Here is a 21,593-nt window from a genome sequence, read left to right as displayed (position 1 = left end):
TTTAAAATAATGTCTACATTTGTAAAATGTACTTTCATAAACTTCACCTCTGTTTCCAATCAGACATTTATCCATCGGTGCACCCTCTGCTGTCAGCAACAGGAATGAACAGTTGGAGAGTAAACAAATCCCCTGTGAATGCTACGCTAATCGAGCAATGCGTTACTTGTGAACACAAACTCATTGCAGAATGAGTCCAGTGAAATAAAGTAATCCATGGTTTTCACTCATTCCTATTGAAACCATTTTGTTCCACCAAGAAACCAAGAATGTTCCACAATTTGGCATTAAGCCTATGAAGGATATTTTAAGTAATAAAGTTTCTTAGTTGCATCATACTTCTATGTAAAAACACTATATAATATATAACACTATATAACACCTATCTATCTCAAAGGTAGAGGTTAGATCAGTGGAGAGGTAACATCACTCATTGCAAGAATATATCTTTAAGGTATTTTTGCAATTAAAATATTTTATGAATATTATTATTACATGTATTAAATGTTTAGCTGAAATTTTCCATTGTATAGTACTAAAGTCATAACATCACCATGGAGACAAGCAGGATGTGGACCCTCCACCAGAAAAGTTACACAGTGCACCTTTAAGATCGATAAGTTAAAATCAAATGTAACTATTTTACCTGATATAATTACTGAAGCAGGACTCACACAGTTATGTCTTGTTGAATGTCTTGTTGTCAGTAAGTGTTGTTCTCCATCATTTGAGTTATTGTTAAAGGTCCTATTATGCAAATTGACTCTTGTGATCTTTAAGCCATGTTAGAATGTTGTTACCTCATCAAAAACATAAATGAAGCTGTGCTTTGTTTCAATCACGTTTGAGTAATCCTTTATTATTAGTTTACCGACATCTCCAAAGCTCAAAATGCTCTGTTCCACCTTGTGATGTCATGAAGTGGCAATTAACAGCTAAGTTTTACCTTTTATTCAGTAAACATTGGAAATTCCAGGACTGAAATCATCCAAATGATTCTAGTGAAGGTGTATGCAGTTTAAAAACACAGTGGAGCACTTCCTGTATTACCACATGACATCACAAGGTGGAACAGAGTGTTTTCAGTTTGAGAAAAGAACTCAGCCTAAATATGCAGGGTTTTTGTGTTAAACGTGTGAATTAAACAAAGAAAACTCTAGGTATGTTTCTGATAAGCAAACAACTTTATAACACAGATCAGGGCCTTTTAAAGAACATATTATGCAAAAATGCATTTTTGTGTTTTTTACCATGTTATACTGTTTAAATTAAAAACATACTGGTCTTTAATAAACACTCAAAAAATGCTAATTCAGTTCTTCAAAATACACAAAAGCTGGGTTCGTCCAGATCTGACAATTTTTGCAAGAGTTTTTGAAGCTTTCAAAATGGCTGCTTTGTTAAGAGTTCATTATGACCACACCCTGAGACTTATGTAAATTATTTTAACCCTAAAGTGTCGGATGCTGTCGTTGCCAATAGAGCACGGTTGTGGACTTTCCAGTACCGTAACTCCGCAACCAGTTGTGCTCTCATGTAAATTCAAACGCCGTCTCAAAGCGGAGGCACGGGGCTATTTAAATATTTTACCGACATTACGGTAATCTGCTTATGTTGTCCCTCGAAGGTGACGAATGAGAGCGCGGGGCTGCTGGGATTTTCCCAGTCACTTATTCGATGCATAAAAGAAAAGATACGGATGGATGTGTAAAATAGAGGTGGTTGTGTGAAAAAATGCAGTAAATTCTGATACTTCCATTAACATGATTTTTATGGCTAAAAAAAGAATAAAAGTCTACGTGAGCTATACGAGTCTATAGTGTGCTCAGTCCTTAAAGGGTTTTTAAAACTTTTGACCCCAGGTATGTCCTAATGATGCTGCCTCAGTTTGGAGTCTGTCAGATAAAAACCCTCCATTGTTGCTGTGCCTGAGTCTTTCAGAAACATGCTCTTTAAGAAGAGAAACATTCAGTTCCACTGAACGTCTGAACTAAAGTCTGCATCAGTGCATGTCTGCAGTGTCCCTGTTGTTTAACTAATTGTTAATGGGTTTTCTGTTTTCTTGTTTTAAATGTCAGGTACAAAATAAATATTTAGCAGAGTTGCAGACTTCTATTTGGTATAAAGCTATAGCAGCTCTTTCACATTTTCACACTAGATGTGTTTTGATCTTTACAGGAGAAAATGTCATTACAATGCCATTGACACTCATAATAATGCCACTCATTCTAAAAGTTCAGAATGCTGTGGTGTCATCTGCATAACCTCTATAGCCACAAGAATGCACCATATGTGCTCTTTAAACTGTCAAATGCTAATGTGTTACAATTAAAACATGTAAGACGTACTGGAGACATCGGAGCCAGCTCCCCCCTCGCTCACGCCCAGGCATGCCACCTTCTCCCCCAGGATAGATGGAAGCAAGAACTCCTTCTTCAGGGCCTCAGAGCCAAACCTGATCACAGACACAGGCGAAAGAGGGAGAGGGGACATGTGTTCAGATGAGGGAGGGGTAGAGAGGGAGACTTGATACTCAATACCGATTCCGATACCACAATGATGATTAAAAAAAACCCAAAAAAACCCAAAACAAAAACACTCCTTGTTTAGGAGTTTAGAATGTCATTTTCAACATTAAATCATAGTACTTTCCATATACTTTATATTACCATTCCCATGTGGCCTTATGTCTGTGTAATCCCTCTGTGTCCAGTAGGTTTCATAGTGGTCCATGGGTGTATACTAGTCTATGTGTCTTATACTTGTTCTGATGCAGCTCAACATCATTCTAAAGATATTCAGAAAATGTTACTTTCTGTCCTGTGAATGTGACTTTTTTAGTATTGATAATGGTCAAATTTGTATCTAGTGTCAATACTAGGTTTAGTAGAAATTAGTATCAGATTTTCTTAATTAACTCACAAATACAGAAGGTAACGTTCTTAACACTGAGCAAAATCTCTATGTTTCAGGGAGGCAAAATTTTATAAAACTATTTAAGTGTGATTTTCGGACAGACACTGAGATTAGGATTAGGTGGCCGATTTTTACAGACACACCTGGCCAGGGCAGGCGTGGCCATGTCGGTCTGCACTCCAATCGCCATGGGAACGCCTCCACAGCGGATGTGTCCCAGCTCCTCTGACACGGCCATGCTGTAGCTGAAGTCTAGCCCCAGCCCTCCGTACTCTGCACACAGGTCAACACAACAGGTAGACAACACACACACGAGAAAATGCTAAAATGAAGGTTAAGATTTATTTATTTATTTATCTTTATTTATACAGGGGGACCCAATGAGAACGCTTGGGCTCTCTCTTTCATGGGCGCCCTGTTTAAAATACAATAATCAAAACAAATAAGTCCATATTAAACATCAAAAACAAGTGCATGTGTGTGTATAAAAGTTTGTTATCAGATTATTAAACTGCAATTGTGTCACCAACATGTCCAGGTTTGCTTTTCCTTGGAGCATATTCCATTTTTGTAAAGCAGAAACGCTAAAAGCCCTCTTTCCCATTTCAGTTCTGGTGCGGCTCGTCCTTAGCTTTATGCAGTCATGTGATCTGGTATAAAACATTTCGCTATCAATAATTAACAAGCAGGTGAGGTATTCTGGCAGTTTTTGAAGTAATCCCTTATAGATAAACTTAATGCAGTGCTGTTCTCTTCTAACAGACAGTGATGGCAAACCCACTTTTTCATAGAGAAAACAGTGATGAGTTACAAATCCATCACCTGTGATAAAACGAAGGGCAGAGTGAAAGAGCAGATCTATTGGTTTCAAAGCAGAGGCTGAAGTCTGGACGTACCACATCCACATAATCCAATACGGAGAGGAAGGAAGGTTGCTTGCACTATTTCTTTTCTGTAACTCATTGGGATACAATATTTGTTTCTGTAATAAAATTATCATTTAGATTTTAAACTGTTACATAATTCTGAGATATGTTTTTAAAAGGATAATATACATGACATGCCTAAAGCCAGGCTCAAGAGCAGAGGTGACAGAGACAGAATAGACTCTTCACCCTGGCATTTAATACTAGCTATACAGGACAGCTTGGTGTTTTATTGTACTTGTAGTATTGTATGACCTTTATATTTGTTTTTTGTTTGTTTTGTGTAAAGCACTGGTTAGCTGTTTTAATTTACAGACATAATAGTGAAATAAAAACGATCGGGGTAATGTGAAGATTTTAAAATCAAAATGACAATCCTGAGAGCATCATTTATGGACAGAGGGGCAACAGTCTATGGACAATGCTCACTTCCTATTTGGAACTCGACAACTAGCAAGTTAGCTATGTATATGCATATTCACGGCCCTCAATCAACTAATCAGATTAAAGATCATAATTGGTTAGGACACACAGCTGTTTAACTGAAATTAGCTACTTACTTGATAAATGAACTAAATACAGTAGCGTAAAGCTGAAGGTTTGGACATTGGTTGATTGTGGGAAGCTAGTTGGCGCAGACGGGCCATTTTCAATTCAATTCATTTTATTTTTGTAACGCCCAAAATCACAACAACAGTTGTCTCGAAGGGCGTTCATGTTTTAGTTGATGGAGGAAACCGGAGTACCCGGAGGAAACCCATCCGGACACGGGGAGAAACATGCAAAACTCCACACAGAAAGGCCTGAGCAACCTGGGGATCGAACCAAACCTTCTTGCTGTGAGGCATGAGTGTTGCCACTCAGCCACCGTGCTGCCTACACACAAAAACAAAACAACCATTTTCCTGTTGTGGAGAAGATCTGAAGTGGATTAAAACAACAGCATTACTCAAAGTGCTTGGGCCGCAGCTGACTGTTCCTAATGGGCTGTAACAGGTGTGAATGTCGTTTCAACAAATCATTTCTTTTCATCTCTTTGTTTCCTTGGCTTTTATCTAAATGACACTTCAGCTGTCGGTTTGAGAAAAGTAGCCAATAAAATGCCACATTTCACCTCACACGAGTCACTAGGGCCTTTGATGAACAAATTGTGACTCCAAATGCAACTCACATTTATATAACACAGTCACTAGGCATATTTCATGCTCACTTCCCTGACAGTTGTGCACATGTGCACACACACGAGCACGTACACGCACACACGAGCACGCACGGGCACGCACGTACGAGTGCACGCATGCCCGTACACACGCATGCACGCACACGCATGCACGCACGCACGCGCACACATGCGCGCACACACACACACACACACACGTTGGGTTTTCATGCTTCTTGGGGACCTTATATTGACTTCCATTCACTGATCCTAACTTTAACCATACCCACCATAACATCTGCCCAAAGACTACAGGTGGAAATTACCACTAGTGCTGGACATAATCTATAAAAAAAAATCTGGAAATCACATTGTATGATTTTTAAAATAATTTATTTATATGTTACTGCTGCAAATAAGTATTTGAACACATGTTTATCAGATAGAATTCTGACCCTCAAAGACCTGTTAGTCCACCTTTAAAAAGTCCACCTCCACTCCACTTATTATCCTAAATTAGAAGCACCTGTTTGAGGTCGTTAGCTGCATAAAGACACCTGTCCGCTCCATACAATCAGTAAGACTCCAACTACTAACATGACCAAGAGCAAAGAACTGTCAAAATGCACAAGAGACAAAACTGTAGACCTCCACAAAGCTGGAAAGGGCTACGGGGCAATTGCCAAGCATCTTGGTGAAAAAAGATCCACTGTTGGAGCAATTATTAGAAAATGGAAGAAGCTAAACATGACTGTCAATCTCCCTTGGACTGGGGCTCCATGCAAGATCTCACCTCGTGGAGTCTCAATCATCCTAAGAAAGGTGAGTAATCAAACCAGAACTACACGGGAGGAGCTGGTCAATGAAAAGAGCTGGGACCACTGTTTCCAAGGTTACGGTTAGTAATACACTAAGACGTCATGGTTTAAAATCATGCATGGCACGGAAGGTTCCCCTGCTTAAACCAGCACATGTCCAGGCCCGTCTTAAGTTTGACAGTGACCATTTGGATGATCCAGAGGAGTCATGGGAGTCATGTGGTCAGATGAGACCAAAATAGAACTTTCTGGTCTTAATTCCACTCGCCGTGTTTGGAGGAAGAAGAATGATGAGTACCATCCAAAGAACACCATCCCTACTGTGAAGCATGGGGGTGGAAACATCATGCTTTGGGGGTGTTTTTCTGCACATGGGACAGGACGACTGCACTGTATTAAGGAGAGGATGACCGGGGCCATGTATTGCGAGATTTTGGGGAACCAAGGAGTGGCACTGTAAGAAGCATATCAAGGTTCTGGAGTGGCCTAGCCAGTCTCCGACCTTTAAAAGTAGTGAAGCTGGGGGAGTCTCTAACTGCAGGTGGTAAACTGTTCCACAGAACACTGCTAAACTAGGGATGCACCGATCCAGCTTTTTCAGTTCAAATACCGATTCCAATATTATAGCTTTAAGCTGATACCCAATATCAACTGATACCAGTGCAGAGACTGAAAACGGCATGTATTTCCTTTAAACTAAAAGAAAAGAAGGCAAAACTCATCCACATTTTTCAGTATCAAGGCCACTAATTGATACCAGTATTGGATCAGTGCATCTCTAATTTAAACCATGTTGTTGTCCCCATGATGCGAGTGTGTACATATTTTGGTCCTCACAATGTGAGAAATACATGTCCACACCTGGTCCGTACTCTCTGCCCACACACAAAGCGATGATGCAGACGGCTGGTTATCACAGGGAGCTCCACAGGCTGTGTCAGTCTGTGTCAGGCTGCTGCAGAGAGGGGTGACCACAGCTTAGGTTCAGATGTCAAAAAACAGCTGTCCTGCTGTTGGCCCCACCGATGGAGAGATACAGCAGATTTTTATTTTTTTTTTTGCATTTTCACCAAAATGACTATGCAGCGCTACCAAATCTGACGTGTATCACCGAAAATAAAACTGGAAAACAAAGTACATCACAGTGGGCATGTACCGGGGACGGTGAAAACAGAGCAGATCTGAGCAATGACGTCATGAATACAGGAGAAGAGCGATTACCCGGGAGAGATCGCTTAAATACTTAAACATGCATGGTGACTTCTTAAATGCTCAAACATGCATATCAGGTAGTGTATTGGTCACAGTTTTTATGTTTATTCTTCAATTTGTCTAGTGCTATCCAAGTATTTATTTGTCAATTGTTATAATTATATTTGAATTTTCCTGATATTTATTTGTGTGCACTGCTGTCATTATCATGCTATTAAGCTCTGTGTAAAGGGGAAAAAAAACAAAACAAAAAAACCCAAAATACAGTGAAATAAACAAAGAGCAAATTGTGTAGGAAATGTTTAAGTGCAGTCGTACAGATTCAGGTGGTGTCAGCTGGTGTGCAGTCAACATGGATTCAGACGGTAAGTTTTTCCATTGTGAGATGTTAATATTGCTCTTTGATTTCCAGTTGAGAAGTATGGTTTTCTTCGCAATAGTTTGTGATAAGGGAACAACATTATAACATGGTAGAAAGTTCCAAATAGTTGATTTTGATTAATTACCCCCCTTTAAGATTCACCTAAATGAAGTTGCACATTTACATCACTTTTGAGTGAATGAAAGCTAATTATAGAATCATAATGTTTTTATCATGACTGCAATAATCACAAATAATCACAAAATCACAATGATACTTCTGACAATAATCATACATTTAAAATCACTCTACATCCATTCCACTGACCCACTGCTCTCCCTTCACACTTGAGACTGGGTGGGAGAAGGTTTCACGTTGGATCTTTATTCAGAGCGCCTCTCATTTCGACCCAGAGGAGGTGCTCCCCTGGCAGGCCTAGTGTTTGAGCTGACAGGGCGGAGAGGCTTAATCCTGCCACTAATACCACAGTCAAGTGAGCATGATAATCCTGCACCTTACACCCTCCGCCCTCCACCCTCTGCTCTGACCTCCACACTCATGACTGCACATCTGAAAACAAGCCGCTACTTACACTACAACCAACTACTTCAATCTGACAATTAGTACTGCAGACAAACTTTAAAGGACCTATATTACACAAAGTTTTTTGACATATGTTATTATACTATAAAAAGACCTGGACTTCTGTTTTGTTTCATTCACACAAATAACACACAAACCCTGCATATCTAGAACGAGTTCTTCTCGCAAACTGAAAACACTTGGTTTCACCTTGTGATGAAAACAACTGGTAATAGAGGAAGCACATCACTTTGTTTTTAAATGCCATACACCTTCATTTGAATCATCTGAATAAATTGCTAACCTTGAATTGACAACCTTTGGAGGTGCAGCTATTGTTTTAACCTCATTGAAACTGTACAAAAAGATTAAAAAAACAATATTTAAAAATAAGCACTCAAACATGTGAAACATTTCCTACAACATTCATATGAAAGTCCTCAAAGCAGGGCTCAAATTCAAGTCATCTCTGTGACATAAGTCATGCATTCAGTCGTTTCTCATTTATTTTTATACATACAATACAATGCAGCTAAAGTAGTCCTGACCAAGGCACTACAGGGACATTAAAGTGTTCTTAAACTTACTGTAACAACATCTTATGGGCATGTACTTGGATAACAGCACTAGCAAAACCGCTGACAAACCTGCTGACACTTCACTGTCTCCAGCTGTAAAGAGACTGACCTAACCCTAGTGCTACATTCACAGTCCTGGTCAAATCCGATTTTTACCCATATGTGACCTGAACTATTATACCATTTTTTCATGTCAGTGTGAACAGCTCAATTCCGATTTTTTCAAATCCGACCCAGGCCACATTTATATGTTGTCATAAATCCGATATGTATGTATGTGACTGCAGTCTGAACACTTCTGTCGCATTCATGCCATCATGTTTTGCTGTGCAAGAGCTGGGAAATCACGTACCTAGCTGTGAAATCACGTACATAGACAAATGTTCTCCTGCTCATCCGACAGGTTTTAAAGCAGTCTGTGTCAGTGAAGCGGCTCACATCAGTGTCCCAAAGCCCCGATACCTCTTCCATACGCTCCTCCAAATGGAAATGGCAGAAAGTCGCCACAGACTAACCAAAATCCTTGCCCTCTTCCCTCTTGATATGCTTTGTGAAATTACTCGATTAAGTCAATGTTGGCTCAGTGCCAGGACTGAGACGAATCAGGGTCAAGTTCACTTCCGCAAATACAAAGCACTGCGTGTGTCCTGTGACGTTGTGTGACATTGTGTGACGTTGTGTGATGTTGTGTGACGGCGTGTGACGGCGTGTGACGGCGTGTGACGGCGTGTGACGGCGTGTGACGGCGTGTGACGCTGCTTGACTAAGTGTGCGTGTGGGTTGTTTTGTCGACTATATTTAAAAAAAAAAAAAAAAATCATCTTGACAACCAAAACACCAAAAATAAACGAGACATCATGTTCAATATTTTTGTAACAAAACACCAGAATTGGGCCACATAAGCTGCAGTGTGAGCCCAACCTATGTGATCAGGTTCCCCCAAATACAACGCTATTACTGAAAGAAGAAGGTGACATACAGACATGCGTGTGCATCAGGATGCAACAGTGCTCATTTTGCATTAAGCTGCAACACTGAAACACATTAAAGTACACAGAATAACACAAAGTCCAGAGAACCAGACTTGAATGTGCTATTTTGGTACACCATAAAGCAGCACTAAAATAGCACTAAAACAGCACTAAAGTGCACATGTTTCTGGCAATGATTTCAAGTATCTCTGCAATACAGTCTTTGCAACTGTACTCAAATAGGTTCTCAATGTACAATACAATGAGGTTTACAGTGTACTAAAATCCTTGTATTTACTCCAAGAGCACCATTCAGTGCCTTAAAAAAACTGCTTTTAGTGATAACAATGGTGTTGCTAATATATTCTTAATTACAAAAACATTGAACATGATGTCTCGTTTATTTTTGGTGTTTTGGTTGTCAAGATGTTTATCCAATCAGAAAGCAGAATGAGCCTCAAATGAGTCTTTCATTTGGGTTGCCAGTTTTTAAAGCAGGTCTATTCTACAAAATTGACTTTTCAGAGCTTTTAACCATGTTATAGTGGTTTCCTTTCTCATTTACCCTCTGAAGTTGTTTTTGGAGTGAGTCGTGCATGTTTGAGCAATCTTTAATCACTTATTTACAAGATGGCATTTTGCCAATCAACTCCCGTTTTCACCACCACTGGTTTATGTCCCCTGCTCTGTACTTACTTCATTCTCCAATTTTATTTTCTTAACTTCTTCTTTGGTACAAATTTAAAAAAAAATCAGCAGTTCACTAACGTGATGTGCAAATATCTATTGGAGATGCAGACAGCTCCACTGATCTTTGTTCTGATGACGTTTACAGCAACGTTGGCTCTCATTGAGAGTGCATTTTTCTAAAGCAGAAGTCAGCAGAGTTAATTCTTTTATTAAGTTGTTTTAGATCAGGCATGCCCAAACTGTGGCCTGGGGGTCAAATGCGGCCCTCAGACCAATTTTTCTTGGCCCTCAAGCTTCCAAGTGAATTGGCCCATGTTACCTTAAACAGTACTTTTAACTGTATATTTCTGAAAATCTACTTACTGCCCTGTCAAATATTAAATGTGTCCCCTTAAGGATGTATATGTGGCCCTTAATGAGAACAGATTGGACATCCCTGTTTTAGATGAATATTGAGATTTAAAATGGCCCATTTATAATGAGCCATGGTATAGCAGACAAAGGCACAATAATGTCATCTTTAAAGTTCCTTTAAAAGCACACTAACAATGATTTTCTGCCCCCAGTGCCACAGTATACAGTATATAGTACACAGTATATAGCATTATTCATCTAAATGACAACATGTACAAACTACATGTGTCCTTTGGATTTAATTACACATTCAAATATATTCCACCTCTGTTAGGACCAGATGCCTCTCTCCCACATACTGTACTTCTCATTTAAATAAGGCACAGATGAAGTCGACTCATCAGGCACTGCCAACACAAGGTCAAGGCAAGCAAACCCAGTCTCAAGTGAAGGCTGAAAGTGCAGTGTTGTGACACCAGCACGTCTTCAGATTAGCCACAAGGGGACACCAAATGAAACGAGGCAAATAAACTGTCTAGTACTGTGTGCAAAGTAATGACATGTAAACTGTAAAGGAACTGTACGTAATCTGTGCTCTTACTGTTGAGATACAACAATGTAAGATTGTCAAAAGTATTGAAAAGCAAATACTGATTGAAACAAGACACTCATTTGAGCAGGTATCGATCCTGAAAAAGTCACATTCACAGAACAGAAATTTATCTTTCCTGAAAAGATTTAGAATGATGAGCTGTTTCAGAACAAGCATAAGACACATAGACTTGTATATTCCCATGGACCACTATGGAACCCACTAGGAGAGATTACACAGATATAACACCACATGGGAATAGAAAAGAAGGCATTACTATTTACTGTTGAAAATCATACTCTATTGTCTAAACAGAGTGTTTTTTTATTATGGTCATAGTATTGAAATCTGTATTGAGTATCAAAATCAAGTTCGAAATGTTTGCATTGTGACAACACTACTACAATCACAACTGAACCTGTGTTGCCAGTGCCTTAACCTGCAGATAGAAGACACATACATGTTTTTCACAGTGTATGAACAGGCCATGCCTCATGTGGAAGCTCAGAACCTGCAGAATTCACTCAGGTTTACATTGAAACTGGCAACTTAAATGAGAGACTCCTGTGAGGTTCATTCTCTTTTCCAAATGGATAACTGTCTTGAGAACCAAAACAACAGGACATGAAGCCTGAGTTTTTGTAATTAAGAATAAATCAGCATAAGCATATGCAGCATATGATTTGAACCTGTCTGTCTTGTATTTTGGATAACCGGGTCAAGTTTATGACATATAAATTCTAAATCTTACCTACAGTTCCTTTAATTTCTACAACAGACGTAATGCATAACCATACTTGGGGAATCATCCTAAAACACTCCAATATATGAGATATCACTCAGCTAGCTTCAAATTTAACTAAAATTCAACTCAAGTGTAAGAGCCTGTATGACCTTAAGATGAATTACTATGTTCTGAAATCCCTAATCCCAATGGCAAAGTGGTGTGTTCAAACGTTTCCTCTTACCCACTGGCTTGTTCACTCCTAGGAAGCCGGCATTCCCCAGAATCTTGAAGATTTTATGGGCTGGAAAAATGCCTTCTGCCTCCCACTGGTCCACATAAGGGTTGATCTCCTGGTCTATGATCTGGACACATTACAAGAAGAAAGAAATGACAGCCAAATACAGGTCTAATGCATATAGTTTTGTGATGACAGAAACCCTTCGTACCAGGGTGGAGGGATTACATTTCAATTAATAGAAATCTGAAGAGCGTGCTTATAAAAACAATGACAGTATACACTTATAACCATAACATAAAGCCCACAATCATACTGCAGCTGACAGCTGTGCAATAGCATATGCTAAAAATGGGACTTTCGGCTCTTATGGGATCTGAATCATTTGAATCGATTCAATCTAAAAGAGCTGTTCAAAAGACTCTTTCTCTATTTATTTATATGACAGAAGCTAATGTGAGAACTCATTTTATGGTAAATGGTCACATTTTTAGTCAGCGCTTTTCCACCTTCAAAACCCCTCAAAGCATTACATCAAGGAACCACTCACCCATTCACACACACATACACCAGTGTATGTAGACACTGGGAACAGGGTGGATTAGGTGTCTTGCCCAAGGACACAACAACAGTTATCTGTGGGAGCTGGAATCGCACCATCAACCTTAAGATCAGCGGATCTCACTGCTCTACCAACTGAGCTACTGTGGCCCTAGAAACAAATCACAGAACAAAATAACCAAATGTGTTTAAAATGGTACAAACTGATAGTGGAGAGTGTTACCCTTTGACATTATGCAGATTCTAAATAAAACGTTGGACTACAATAATGAAAAAAATGCTGTTCTTTGTTTCCTAATCTGCTTCTCTGTTGATTCTTGCATTGGTTCAGCATTAATCAGTGTAAAATGCACAAAAATGAGAAAGAAAAGAATTTGGTTCTTTTACAACATGAGATCCGGCTCCAACCGCTAACATGAAGGAACTGTTCAAAAGAGCCAACTTGTTCATGAACGTCAGATCACTAGCATCAGCCATCTCCGTGCAGTGTGTACTGGAATATTAGACAAGGACATGCTTTTGCCTAAACTGATTGTGAATAGGGTCGCCAAAAGTATCAAAAATCAGATACTAATCATTAACAAAACTAGTATTGAAAAAATGTCCCAGTCACAGAACAGAAATGATCCTTTCTTGAATACCTTTAGAATGATCTTGAGCTGCATCAGAACAAGTGTGTGTAAGGCATTTGGTTTCTTTAATAAATAAGTTTGTATGTTTTAAAATGGACTAAAATGCTAAAAAGTGTTCGGCAATAATTTAGAAGTATTTTGCATAAGTATTTCCTGATTAATTGTGGTTTGGATAAAAAAAAAAATAAAAAAAAATCGCAGAATAATTCTACTTCAGGCTTTACCGTGCTGCTTTCGGTTTTCATGGTAAACAAGACGCATATGAGATGTGACATGGCGTCTGTCGCCGTCTGTCACCATCCACCTTGAGGCACATTCAAGGAAATGCCATAAGTTTGTGAATATAATAATGTGTTACATTCAGCTCCGTTTTCTACGAGTACGTTATTGTATTCTTACAGTTTTCACCATCTGGAGAGCGAAATAAAAGCAACAAAACGTCCCCTGCAATCCTGGTTCTTCTCGAGTGGTACTGCTCAGTGTTATATTGATGACATTAGAATGTATAAAACACAGACTAGTACTGTTAAATCCCGGATCGAATACAAAATTCTTTCGTTGACACATAAATGCATCACCGGTCAGGCGCCACTGTATTTGCAAGACCTGATCATTGCACAATCCTCATTCTGCACCCTCAGATCTACAGGCAGCATGCTCCCCCCCACCAGGCTCTGTACAATGGGGGACCATGGAACTGTGGAATTGCCTCCCCGCCCAGCCGAGAGCCGCACAGAGCCTGTACTTTTTTAAAGCTAATTTAAAGAACTTTTTTATTTAGAAAAGCTTACTGCTGATGTTTTGTTTTTTTTTTGTTTTTTTAGCAATTAGTACTTTAATGTTCTTTTATTGTAGCACTCTGGGATTTTGTTTAATGAAGAGTGTATTATAAATACAATGTATTATTTGTATTGTATAATGCATTATGTATGTATTTTTTTGTGAAATCAGACAAAACTTCCTGTTTCAGGTCACTTAGAATGACCAAAATTAAATTTGCTAAATGCCAGAATAATGAAGATTTTTAGACTAGTTTTACACCGTGTTTACATCCATTTATTTTGTATTTGGTACCATTGCCTTTAAATGTGTTGGATTTCCTTCCATAAGCTTCTCACAATAGTTGGCAGGAATTCTGGCCCATTCCTCCAGACAGAACTGGTGTAACTGAAGGAAGTTTGTGGCCGCCTTTCTCACATGCCTTTTCAGGTCTGCACATACATTTTGAATAGGATTGAGATGAGGGCTTTGTGATGGCCACTCCAAAACATTGACTTTGTTACCCTTAAGCCACTTTGTAACCAGTTTGACAGTATGCTTCAGGTCATGGTTCATTTGAAAGACCCATTTGGATCCAAGCTTTAACTTCCTGACTGATGTCTTGAGATGTTACAATATTTCCACATAATGTTCTTTCCTCATGATGCATCTATTTGGTGAAGTACACCAGTTCTCCCAGTTGATCAGCACATTTTGGACCAAAGCACGTTCACGATGGCTGGACATTCCCATGGTCTTTATACTTGTGTATAATTGTTTGAACAGATGAACGTGGCACCTTCAGGCATCTGGAAATTGTACCAAACATGAACCAGACTTGTGCAAGTCCACAATTCTCTTCCTGATATTTTGGCTGATTTCTTTTGACTTTGTCAGTTTTTTGTTCTGTTGCATGAAGAACAGACACAGAGGCACAGGAATCGTTCTGTAGATCTTTATTGTCGGTTACAGCAATACAGCTGGGTTAAAGGCAGGGTCCAGTAAAAAAAAGAGTCAAGTGAGTCTAAAGACTGTCTAAAGTGGTGTCTAACAGGGTGAGATTACACAAGTGTGTTATGCTTCTCCCAGAGTGGAGTTTACACATTATATAAAAATATGAAATGTAAAGTCAAACAAGGTGAGTGTTTTATACCCCTCCCAGAGTGGGGGTCCCACATTCCTGAGATGAGAGGGTCAACAGAGAAGAAATGTGGCTTTGACATGACATCACCATCTGGGTTTCCTTAAATTGTTTAAAGTTATAGTAATCTTACTGTATGTAAACTTCTGACTTTGAAGAAAGTAATGAAACATTGTCTAAAAAAATTCCTCTCTCATTATTCTGGCAAATAGCAAATATTAATAATTCTGGTAATCCTAAATTTAGTCTGATTTCATGTCAGACAGTGAGAAAGTGTCTTTATATATGTAAACTTCAACTTTCAACTGTTTATGTAAAAAGGCAGATTAAACTCATGATTCACAAGTTTAATCTGTCTTTAAATAAATACAATGTTTCCTCGTACTTTTTTCTGCATAAATCTGTTTTAGGTTTTTGTGTGTAGTCTCGTGCAGGTGTAGTCTTGTGGGAGCAGTTTGGGTTAGACACATGATCATACATTATTGTTCTGAGAGCTTTTGCCACAGCCCCTTTTTAGTACTACTTTAGTGGACTACAACCCTACTCTAAAGAAGTCCACACAGATGGGATGGGCTTGCACACTTGTTCATGATGGCTGCACTGAAACAGAGCTATGGATGGAGCTATGGACCATAAACTCCTCATAATGCCACAGTAATAGAAGCTGCAGTTAGATGGAACAGTCCACACTTCACACAGTATTCAGAGGGTGGTTTGGTCACACTATGTAGCCTATGATATACAGTAGGCTGTTTCAATGCAACAAGGAATAGACAATGAACAACAATGAAAATATTAAACGTTTGTGGGACATTTTACATAATCGTGATAATCACCAGATAATCGTCATATTACCAGAATATCCAGAAGAAAGCTACTTCTTCATCATAAACACTTTTAGTTCAATGCTGTTTTCACTTTCACTGTTTAAATATGGAACCTGACTAGGAGGAGAGCAGGTATGTGGATAACACTCTTCCTCAGTGTGACAAAATGCGCTCAGACACTCCGCTCCAGACCCACCTAGGCCAGATGTTCATGCTCACAAACATTTGTGATAAATGGGCGTACTTTGTTCATGGACGCACAGCGGACGAACACTTATGGGTCAGCTGAGGCTCACTGACCTCTCACCTACTAAGCAACTGCATGTTTCAGAGGGGACACGAGGACACAACAGTCTCTCACACGGACATTTGTCGCTGTGGACATACTATGTAGGACACACTGTAAGACACACTGTGTAGGACACACGGTGTAGTGCACACACACAGACTGTCCCTGTACCTTACGGAGAGACTGCTTGAGAGCCAGGTGCTCGTGTGTGTAGATGAGATGGTCCCCCACGGTCTCCGGGTTCCCGGCGGATGGTGCGCCTTTACCGGACGCTTGTTCGGACAGCAGGCGGCTCGAGGCTGGGGAGTACCCACAAAAGAGCCGCGATCTGGATAGCAGACTGGAGCAGAAGCGCTGGGACCGAGTGTGGAGCGCCATTTCCGCGACAACAAACCCCGCGCATGCGCATTTACAAATTCTCCGTACAGCGCGTGTGCACGCGTCCTCACGGGGCTCAGAGGGTGTGCGTGCGCGTGTGCACAGTTCTGTAATCAGCTGATGGTCTGTCACGTGGTGCGTGCTGTTTATGAACAAGGCCGATCCAAATATCAAATACACAGAGGTAAATGTAGTGCGCTCTGGGGTCGCTCCACAGACCCACTGACACGTGTGACAACGACCTGAAACACATTTATGTCTTTATTTGGTACGATAACATTATGGAGGAGAAACATTTTACTTTGGTGACTTTGTCCGTCTGTTCAGTCCTGACACTTTATGTAACCTGTGCTGTTACTGTTTAATAAAAGGTATCTAGGCTCACTACAATCACAATTAAACCTGCTGCTGATGGAGGACACATACACTGTTTTGTTTGTTTTTTTCGTTCTCAGTATGGAGTATACCTCATGGGAAAGCTCAGAATCTCCAGAATTCATTTACTGAGCTGCAGAAGCTGCATTAGCACTGATCAAGGATGACTGCAGGTGCTGGGGTTTAGGTAGTGACTATCCAGAAAGAATTAAAGACAAAGTTATATCTCTCACTAGGACAAAAAGTTGTAGGAGTGAATACACACATTATACACACATGTATAAACACTGTTTATACACACATGATACACACATGTATAAATACATTTTATACACATTATACACACATGTATGGAGGAAAATTAAACAACAGGAAAAATCAGAGAAAACAAGAAAAATCGGCCAGGCGAGGAGGAGAGAGGGGGGCGGAGGAGGGCCAGGCGAGGAGGAGGAGAGCCGGGCGAGGAGGAGAGCAAGGCGAGGAGGAGAGCAAGGCGAGGAGGAGAGCCAGGCGGGTGGAGGAGAGCCAGGCGGGTGGAGGAGAGCCAGGCGGGTGGAGGAGAGCCAGGCGGGTGGAGGAGGGCCAGGCGGGGAGGAGGAGAGGGTCCAGCTGTCATCCGGGCATCTGAAAGAGTTACACTCCACAGGGGGAGTGGGACAGGGGACAACATATGAATAGCATTGCTGATGAGAGAATAGGACAAAGCAGAGGATAGTGCTCAGGTTGCCATACTTCCCCCAGCTAGTTATCTCCTACTGCAGCCTGTTTTATCCCGGGTTTTAATGTCACTCCCAGCCAATCTGGTCATAGTTAGTTCGGAGTGACACTAAACTAAGTAACCTGGTCATAAGCTATACCGAAGAGGAAGGTTTTAAGCCTGGTCTTAAATACAGAGACTGTGGGGGCCTGTTTAACATCAGCAGGGAGTTGATTCCATAGCACAGGAGCTTGGTAACTGAATGCTCTCCCTCCCACTGTACTTTTGGACACTCTAGGAACCACTAATAGTCCTGCATTCTGAGAGCGGAGTGCTCTGTTTGGCTGGTACGGGACAATAGCATCTTGCAGATAGGATGGGGCCATACCGTTTAGGGCTTTGTATGTCAGGAGGAGGACTTTGAATTTGATTCTAAGCTCGACAGGAAGCCAGTGCAGATATTTTAGTACAGGACTGATGTGGTCTCTTCTTTGAGTTCCTGTTAGGACTCTGGCCGCTGCATTTTGGACCAACTGGAGGCTCCTTATAGTACTTTTGGGGCAGGCGGCAAGCAGAGAATTACAGTAATCAAGTCTGGAAGTAACAAATGCATGGATGAGTTTTTCAGCATCGTTTTTAGGTAAAATATTTCTAATTTTAGTTATATTTCGCAGGTGAAAGTATGCGGTTTTACAAGCTAGGTTTACATGGGCTGTGAATGAGAGATTTTGATCAAATAGGACTCCAAGATTTTTTACAGTAGGGCTAGAAGCTATATTCACATTGTCGAGTGAGATTATCTGGTCTGACAGAGAATCTCTTTGACCTTTGGGACCAACGACAATGACCTCTGTTTTTTCAGGATTTAAGAGCAGGTAATTCAAGGTCATCCAGGTTTTGATGTCCTTCACACAGGCACTGAGTTTATCTATTTGATCAGTCTGATTTGGTTTCATTGATAAGTACAGCTGAGTGTCATCTGCATAGCAGTGAAAATTAATGCCATGTTTTCTGATAATGTTACCCAATGGCAACATATACAGAGTAAATAGGATTGGACCAAGCACAGATCCTTGTGGAACACCACAGGCTACTTTAGAACAGGGAGAGGTGCTCTGGTTTATACTAACAAACTGGTACCTATCTGATAGATAGGATTTAAATCATTTGAGGGCGGTCCCTCTGATTCCAATGTCACATTCTAACCTCTGCAGTAGAATGTTGTGATCAATGGTGTCAAACGCTGCACTGAGGTCCAGTAGGACCAGGACTGAAGCCAGCCCGTTATCAGCAGCTAGTAGTAAATCATTTGTTACTTTAAGCAGTGCAGTCTCTGTGCTGTGGTGAGCTCTGAATCCAGATTGAAATTTTTCAAATATATTATTGTCCTGCAGGTGGCGGCAGAGCTGTTTCACCACCACTCGTTCTAGAATTTTTGAGAGGAGGGGAAGATTAGAGAGAGGTCTATAGTTGGCTAGTTCATCAGGATTTAGGTTAGGTTTTTTCAAAAGGGGTTTAATCACAGCATACTTAAAGGACTGAGGAACGTGGCCATTTTCTAACGACATATTTATTATGTTATGGATGGAATCTATTATTAGGGGGAGGGCTTCTTTGAGGAGTCTGATTGGAATAGGGTCGAGCAAACAGGTTGATGGTTTGGACGACATGATGGCTGAGGTAATCTCCACCTCATCAACAGGAGTAAATTTATCTAATATTATTAGAGGATCCATGTGGGATATTGGTATTACAGACTGGATTAGCTCAGAGCTGATTTTTGGAGTAGCTTTGTTGATTTTGTCTCTAATGGTTGTAATTTTGTAATCGAAGAATTGAAGAAAGTCAGCCTGGCTACAGTGCTGAACAAAAATCTGGGGTTATTTTTGTTTACTTCTATTAGATTTGAATAGTATCTGGTTCGGGCTTTCCGCAGAGCGGCCTTATAAGTGAGCAGGCAGAGCTTCCATGCCTTCAGAGACTGCTCAGAGCGCGAGCGGCGCCAAAGCTTCTCTGTGCGTCTTACATGTTGTTTGAGTGTCCTGAGCTGTAACGTGTACCATGGAGCCGGAGGTCTTGGTTTAATGCTTTTCTGTTTTAGCGGAGCTACAACATCGAGAGCAGATTTTAAGGTGAGCATTGTTGTCAACCAATTGATCAGTGACAATTGGATTAAAATTATTTTCATTGTCACATGACATATCTTTTAGTAATGGTTCAATAATTTCTTTAAACTCTGTAACCGATTTATCTGATAATGTTCTTTTCATTATAGTTTTTTTCTGTGGGGCTGGATAGTCTTTTAGTATGAATTGAAAGGTAATTAAGAAATGGTCAGAGAGTATAGGGTTTTGAGGAAGGACAATTAGATCATTAATCTCAATACCGTAGGTTAGAACGAGATCTAGAGTGTGATTGTGACAGTGAGTCGGCTTATTCACACTCTGGGTGAAACTGATCCCATCCAGGAGTGCGCCAAAAGCATTACTGAGGCAATCACTGCCGTTATCTACATGTATGTTGAAATCTCCAACTATAACAATCCTTTCCCAATTCAAAACTAAACTTGAAATGAAATCAGAAAACTCTGTCAGGAAGTCGGCATATGGACCAGGAGGTCGATAAATTATTATAAATATAACAGCTTTTTGTTTTTTCCAATTGGGGCACGTAATGGAGAGTGCGAGGCTTTCAAAGGAGAGGTAAGTATAGTTGGGTTTGGGGCTGAGAATTAGATTAGAATGAGAGATGACGGCCACACCACCACCTCCACCTGTGCTCCGGGCACTCTGAAAGTTCATGTGACTTGATGGTGTAGATTCGTTTAGTCTAACATAGTCATTTTCCCGAAGCCATGTTTCAGTTAGTATTATAAAGGGCACCAATTAGTTCATTTATTAAAAGAGATTTGGAGGAAAGAGACCTGATGTTTAGCAGTCCACATTTTACACACTTATCATTTTGTTTATTTGCGGCACATTTATTTATTTTTATTAAGTTATGAGATCTGACAGCTTCCTTGTCAGAGTTTAGAGGTGTTTTTTTTGTGCTTTTTGTACGTGGGGCACGTGGGGCACACACAGTCTCTGTCTGTTTGGAGCTGTTCCATATGACTGAGCTGTGCTTCACTGGTCTAAACTGCTCCCTAACGTCACTATCACTGTGCTTCCCTGAGCTATTCTGCGTGCTAGTCTTACCTGGTCAATCTAGACTAGCAATCATATTCTGAGCTAACAGGGCGGAGCCAGCCTGCGTGGGATGGATGCCGTCTCTACGTATAAGCCTAGGCTTCCCCTCAAATGTCCTCCAATTATCTATGAAGACGACACCATTCTGCGGGCACCAATTGGTCAACCACTGGTTGACTGCTGAAAAGCGGCTGTACATTTCACAATTGGTGTAGGTTGGGAGGGGGCCAGAGAAGTACACGGACTCCGACATCGACTTAGCCAATTGACAGACTGCAGCTATCTGTAACTTAACCACCTCTGACTGACCGCGCCGAGTATCGTTACCCCCCGCGTGTATAACGATCCGGCGGTACCTATTCTTACTTTTCTTTAAGAGCCTAAGATTCCCCTCGATGTCACCCAGTCTGGCTCCAGGATAACACCACGTGGAAGCTGCAGGCAGTTCCACGTCCCTGACTATGGAGCTCCCTATGACTAGAGTGTCCCGGGTCCAGCTCAGGGGAGCAAACCTGTTCTGGATGGTAAGCTCTCTACTCTCAACCCTGTGTCCCTGGTCTGCTACACAAAACCACACTGCTGTTTGGCCCGTAGGCCGACATGACAGTGAGAGACCTGTCCACGA

The 21,593-nt window shown here is 40.7% G+C and overlaps 1 protein-coding gene across 1 annotated transcript in view; it reads right to left on the bottom strand.

Annotated features, from left to right (window-relative positions):
• zgc:85777 (uncharacterized protein LOC405871 homolog) overlaps nt 1-16,746 on the bottom strand; it is a 34,798-nt gene extending 18,052 nt beyond the window's left edge. Inside the window, exons 1-4 of the mRNA XM_033991529.2 lie at nt 16,502-16,746; nt 12,128-12,248; nt 3,060-3,189; nt 2,349-2,455 (exon numbers count right to left, since the gene is read on the bottom strand). Of these exons, the coding sequence (XP_033847420.1) occupies nt 2,349-2,455; nt 3,060-3,189; nt 12,128-12,248; nt 16,502-16,708 (565 nt within the window). The 5' untranslated portion in view covers nt 16,709-16,746. The remainder of the gene's footprint in view (nt 1-2,348; nt 2,456-3,059; nt 3,190-12,127; nt 12,249-16,501) is intronic.
• Between the last annotated feature and the right edge of the window lie 4,847 nt (nt 16,747-21,593).

This window comes from Periophthalmus magnuspinnatus, chromosome 11, assembly GCF_009829125.3.
Source record: "Periophthalmus magnuspinnatus isolate fPerMag1 chromosome 11, fPerMag1.2.pri, whole genome shotgun sequence".
Classification (NCBI taxonomy): domain Eukaryota; kingdom Metazoa; phylum Chordata; class Actinopteri; order Gobiiformes; family Gobiidae; genus Periophthalmus; species Periophthalmus magnuspinnatus.
This window is presented reverse-complemented; position numbering and strand designations above follow the sequence as displayed.